The sequence below is a fragment of the Colias philodice genome, chromosome 15 (assembly GCF_061535455.1).
Source record: "Colias philodice isolate Cphi_HAF_F1 chromosome 15, ilColPhil1 Martin Lab GWU primary, whole genome shotgun sequence".
NCBI classification, from domain to species: domain Eukaryota; kingdom Metazoa; phylum Arthropoda; class Insecta; order Lepidoptera; family Pieridae; genus Colias; species Colias philodice.
Window position 1 is genome coordinate 11,739,650 of NC_143100.1, and position 6,493 is coordinate 11,746,142.

Genomic DNA, 6,493 nt, shown 5'->3' on the forward strand with positions numbered 1-6,493 from the left:
GTATAGATTAAACAAATAATAACACATCATGATAATCACTTCATAATATAATTAATTACATATTACGAGCCTTATCAAAATAATTCATTTATTCTGTAAAAGATTGACCTACAGTTACAGACCGTCATTATCATTCGTCCATATTAATCGGTTTCCTCCCAAGGAAACAGGCTTCCTATAAGGATTTAGACCATTACCATAAACATTTATAGTTATTACTCGTTATCTAATTTGTCAAACACCAATTTTATGAATTACGTTCTTTTCATACTTCTGTGGCATTTATTTTCTACTCCATCATAATAAATGGACTTAGGAGAGTGTGAGGTTTGTCTATTAACAAAATTTAGTAATTCTAAACAAATTCTTCATGACATCATTCCAGTTTTAACATTTCAAAATCCATTTTTGCTAAAAGTTCCCTTGCTCAAGAGACATTTTGCATTTTGCATTGATTGCTGATCAGTCTCATATCTATAAACTGAGTCATAATGTACACAAAATGCAGTTATTTTTTGACGCTGATGTTTCATTTCCAAACCTCACACAATGACTAGGTATTATCATAAAATTGAAACATAAATCCCCTATTCTAGCTACAGGCTGGTGATCAGACCACACTCTCGAACCACCTGCTCCGCTGACACTGGGTTGAGGAACACTGAAATAAAAATATACCAATTTGAAACATATTATTTTTTTATGCTATGTTTTACCTTATTGTCATAACAATTAATTTAATTGAGAATTTTTTTTTGACGTGACAATGTCTTATAATTCGATAGAGCCGGCTGCACGCACGAAAAAACATGACTCATGCGGCGTTACCTCGCTCTGAGGCGTTCCATGTAAGGCTTGAAGTGCAAGCGAGAGCGCGGAACGAGCGACAAAGAAGCACAATCGGACGTTGTCACGTTCAACTATCGTCAGTAAACCGACTTTACAGACAACCAATTTTTAACTAATAAAGGAAAAGTATAAAGCTAATAATAATACGTTTAAAAGGTAATAAGGAACTCACTTGTACTTCCACTGAATATGTCTTGATCCGGAATGATGCTCGCCGCAGCGATTGCAGCTTCATCTAATACTATTACCTGAAATGATACATTACACTCTTGAATAAATCTCTTATCTAATGTTGTATCTTGTTATCTTCATAATACTATTAACGTGAAACTTTGTGAGAAGGGATTGATTTAACTTATGTATGTTTGTTCCTCTTTGAAGCGAAAACCATTGAACGGGATTTGATTATACTTAGCAGTAATGTAGCTTATGTACCATAATACCGCACAGGCACAAGTTATAAAATGCCCGCGGGTTCGGCCCACAGGTGAAACCGCGGCGGCAAATCTAGAATACGTTTTACAGTTACATAAACACCAGACATCCCCCACTTCGCTAGCGAAACGTATTATGGTCTTAATCCTTACAGAATCTGTGTCCATTAAACTAAATTGGGCAGTTAGTGTCATTTGCATCCCTAGAGGCAATAAAACGTACGAGTATAAACAGTGTCTTATTCCTTTTCACGGCCAAAGCATTCACTAATAGTATACTTGACTGGCATCTTGAGACATACGTTACCTGTTAACCTTTCTGTAAATAGCTTTCTAGGAATACATGATGCCGTACCTACATTAATAATACATATTCAGTTACAAAATTATAGACAGCCCGCAGTCAAATTTTAATAATAACATGAATGAATGAAATATATCTTTTAATAGGAATATTTTAATTTCTGTACCACCGAAACTTTAGCCCACATAACTAATGTAGAATTTGTGTGTTCCACTATACATAATGTAGAATTTACCTTAGGACATTCAATCACATGCGCCTCATGGATAACTTCAGTCTCTTGCTCCTTCCTAAACGGCAGGAGGTCTATAGCATTAGCTGCCAATGACCACAGGTGACCAGCGCCCTGCGACGCTCTCGCCCCCTTCCGAAAGTGCGGGTTGATGGACAGGTTGTGCCGAACCGAGTTCTTCCAACGCTCATCGTTCGCTTTGTAGAATGGAAAGCGATCCCTGTAACAAATTTTATTTTTTAATTAAAAAAAACTGCTAAGTATTCAAATCTCTATATATAAAAATGAATCCTTATTTCCCTTGGTCACGGCATCACGCGTGAACGGTCTGACTGATTTCGATAGCTCTTTATTTATTATATTTCTTGAAGAACGAGGATCGATTTTATTGAGAGAAAATGTAAACATGTACATTGCTTTAAAAAATATTTTTTTAAGACGCACCCTGGTTGGTACAATTTCCACGAAAAAAGCCTGCGAAAGACAACCACGACGCGGGTTTGAACCCCGCCACGTGATCAATTTTTTTTATTCTAGAAAAAAACAACAATTGTTCTTCTATTTCATTTTCAACACAGTAAAGGAAATGACAAGTTTCCTTCAATTCTTCCGGGAATCACTTGAGCCTGTGCTTTATTAAGCATGGAAATTGTTAGAAGTCGATTGAGTATGCAAAACATGTTGACGACAATAAAATATTCAGCGCACGTGACTGTTGTTTTTAATAAGCTATTGATAGTAATATTATACCTATAATTACACTAAAAAGTAAACGTAATCTTCATGTTATCAAGACAGTATAGATACATTAAGAATTTCTATATTTTTAAACGTACCATAAATTATTGGTAGATAAGTATCGTATTGTAATATTTTAACTGATTCAACAACGTAAAACATACAATAAGTGGACCACAAATAATATCCATATTATCGTTTCTATGAAAAGCACTTAAAACCTCTTAGTTTACAAACACAAATCAAACTACGTATAAAAACTATATGTATTATGTACCTATAAAACTCTATAATATTTTTTAAATCCTATTAAATCCAATTACTATTATCATGTTCGCATAATATATCAGTAACAACAACCAAACATGCCTCCGATTTAAAATGATTCCCTCTTTCAAACCTGCGTGTATGCGCAAACCCCGGCTACGTGTCAAGCCGCAAGACACCGTCCCTACCGCAGGCTAGCACGGGGTAGCGATCGATGCCCAATGGGGCCTATCATTTGCCCATTAACCATATATCCGGCAATATTTGAGCACCTGACCGCCTCGCACCTGTTAAACGCCCTTTGTCGATAAATACCTGCCCATTGTGCGCGGAAATCAAATTATTCAACGATTTGACAATGCATTATTAGTATTGGTAAACAATTGGAGATATGCAATGTTTGTTGTGTTCATATTTGTGTGTGTTTGTATTTACCTATAAGTTATTGATCATGAATTTAGAGATGCTATTAACTATCAAAATACGCTTATAATATTAGAAATAATTATTGGTATCTTTATTATTATGCACTAGCTTTCTACCTGCGACTCCGCCCGCGTGCAGGATACTTCGTTGCGACGCGAAAGAAAGGCAAACAAACAAAACTTTCTCAATTATAATAATAAGATAATACAATAACTAAAGCTATATCACTACATAGTATAAAATAAAGTCGCTTTCTCTGTCTCTATGTCCCTATGTATGCTTAAACTACGCAACGGATTTTGATGCGGTTTTTTTTAATAGATAGAATGATTCAAGAGGAAGGTTTTAGTATATAATTTATTATAATAATAATAATAATAAATTCTTTATTTAAGAGTAACAGAGACTCATTTTACATACAATACACAAAAATCACTAATTATGTTTTAGACAAAGCGGGCGAAGCCGCGGGCGGAAAGTTAGTTATGTTATAAAAAGCGTGATATTGAGATTTACAAAAAGCTCCATCCACGATAAACTAATCAGATTTAATTACATATCCACTCTTGCAATACACCGCTAATCACTAGATAACGTTATCAAGTAGCGGTTTGGTGCAATCACACTCTTATTAAATTATTATCAGCTGCAGGGGTTTATCTGGTGCCGATACGGTAGACCGTGTGTCAGATAATCGCCGGTTCAAATTCCTTTTTTACAGTGTTGTGTTAAAAAACATAAGGTATTGAAAACTATCCAATTATATAATCTATGTAAAATGTATGATTGATGTGTATCTTAAAGTAATAAATTATTTTTAATTTGATTTATATTATTCTACGCTAATTAGGAGACGGTGAAGCCATTAATGAAAGGATCTTTCTTATCAGTCTTTAAACTGTAAATATTATTATGTAAGTTCGTACTTAGGTACTTTGAACGACTGTTGGCATTTAAGAATATATTATTCAAGTAAATTTAACACTTCTACCACTTATATTATTATCTACTTAGTTTATACATAAAAGGAGACATATAACAATACAAACTGAGGAACCACAAAGTTCAATTTACTTAAATATTCTAATATCGCATAAATAAAATATTAAACAGAATCAGTAACCTGACAATAACCCTCCACGACGGACCATTTCATTTCCCATTCCGACCTCCAATAAATTAGGTTAATCCATCAGTCCTCGGAATCACAGACACAATAGAAAATCTATTGTGTCGCGCCCCGATCGGGCCTTACGGTGGTCAATGGGTTAAGAAGCGATAAATTCACTATTGATGTCAAAATGAAAATCCGTTTTCAACAAAGAAATTACACGTAGAGCGGTGTCATCGCGCAATGAAAAATGTGAATCCTGATAAGAATGGAACAAAGCTGTCGAAATGTGCAAGCTGTGTTCGTTGTTGTATGTATATTGTATAATTCGATAACGTTGAAGTGATTGGCTGTTTATTATAGGTAAAGTGGTGAAAAATATGAGGAATTTGAGTAATTTTAAGTAAAAAGGCAGCTTTTTTGATGCTATAATAGCATTGAGATAACTATAGACAACTCTATACAATGCATTTTGCATAAGCATATTATAATTTAGCTTTTAAAGTAGGAAGATAAATAAAGAGAAATAGGACACACACAAAGAGAAGCCTTGTAGCTCTAGGTCGTCGTTGTCGTCGTCGTCTTCTAAACCTATCGTTACCTATCGTCTATAGTCCACTGTTGGACGTAGGTTTCTGCTATGGCATGCCATTTAGCCCGAGTATCAATGCTCTCTAGGTACTCATCTTTTATGTGTTTTAGAACAAGTATAGTATTTTAATATTCTTGACTGCAAGACGCACTCAAACACGCGCTAAAACTACCCAATCTCAACCCATCGACGCGCGACCAATTAAATCCGGAACGTTCTCGAAAAACGAACAAAATACTAATTTCCCAGTAAGTTATTCCATCGCGCATTTCCCGCGGGCAAAGTAAAAATGTCAACAAGACACCGGCGGAATGCAAACAAGTCAAAATAATAAATCACCAGCCGTTACCCGATTCACTCGATGATATATGGGTATACACTAACTTTGGACGATTAGAATTTTGATAAAATGTACATAGAATATTCGATTTACGATAACTGAATCTTCAGGTGAATTTTGTACCTGCTTTTCAGGTGATATTTATACATAAAATGTTATGAACGGAGATTTTTATTCTAACTGAAGAAAATGTAGAGTATTGTTTCTATTAAGAAATAAAAATAATGTTGGTATAAAAAAAATGGGTTGGTTAGTAAAAATGCTCATTTAAACCATTATATCTATTGCCTGGTACCTTCGGTTTCTTTTCTTTGTATTTTATGAAATAATTAAGTTTTAAAAGGTTCAAATGTAAATTTGCATGATTATTATTAGCATTTATTTTTTCTCATCATACACAAAATATTTTCTGATTAAGGTTCATAAATACATTATATTTTTTGGTAAAAAAAATAGGGATATTGTTAGGAAAATCATATTATTGTCGTGATTACTGGTGCATTATGTTTTAAAATAAATAAACCAACGCCTTTATAATCAAAAGCATGGCCATCTAGATAGGCTTTCATTACGCAATACCCGAATTATGATGCAAATTCACAAAGAAATCACATACCATTTTAATAATATTAAGCTAGAATTTTAATACACCCTTCTCCTAGCTACATTTTTCATGCAAATTTCTCGAATAAATTAAATGTAAATACTTACGAAATCCATTGATAAATTGCGGAGACTGTAAGCTCGCCTTTTTCTCTCAAAGCACGTTCAATCAACTCTGGATAGGTGTACGGTGGTTTCTTCTCCACGGGGGGACTCTCATTAGTTTTAACCTCTTCATCAGGCACCTTAACGTTAACGATTTCATCCAGTCTAAAGTTCAGCAGCCAGGCTAAGCTGGCGCAGTCGTTGTCGTCGTCGATATGTTTTGTTGATTTTCTTCTTCGCCATTTAGCTTTATCGCCGACCGTTCTGGTTGCCATCACTGACAGAAAACAAAATGAACTGGGGTTCGAATGCGGCTCCGTGCCAGGGCGCGCTATCTCCACAGATAGCTAACCTCTGTTGTGGGACCAAGGAGGTTATGGTTGGAAAGTTTGCATATGCTTTTTATTGGTTGATGCCGATAATCGATAAATTAAATTAGTTCTGCTTATGATACATGTAAGATAAAATGTATTTTTACATGTTTTGCAAGTT

General features: G+C 34.7%; 1 protein-coding gene across 1 annotated transcript; it reads right to left on the reverse strand.

Annotated features, from left to right (window-relative positions):
- Positions 1-596: 596 nt before the first annotated feature.
- Positions 597-6,276, reverse strand: LOC149482523 (hepatocyte nuclear factor 3-beta-like). The gene is made up of 4 exons (XM_089703710.1): positions 6,005-6,276; positions 1,823-2,039; positions 1,022-1,097; positions 597-661 (listed from the first exon to the last, which is right to left on the reverse strand). The coding sequence occupies exons 1-4, from the start codon at positions 6,274-6,276 to the stop codon at positions 597-599; spliced, it is 630 nt and encodes a 209-aa protein (XP_089559836.1).
- Positions 6,277-6,493: the final 217 nt, after the last annotated feature.

Bases quoted from the DNA above. Each gene is read 5' to 3' on its own strand.
- LOC149482523 (XM_089703710.1), bottom strand. From the start codon at position 6,276: ATGGCAACCAGAACGGTCGGCGATAAAGCTAAATGGCGAAGAAGAAAA. The intron at 1,098-1,822 runs GTAAATTCTACA...GTATCATTTCAG, and splicing joins ATGTGATTGAATGTCCTAAG to GTAATAGTATTAGATGAAGC. The intron at 662-1,021 runs GTGAGTTCCTTA...TTTTTATTTCAG, and splicing joins CATATTCAGTGGAAGTACAA to TGTTCCTCAACCCAGTGTCA.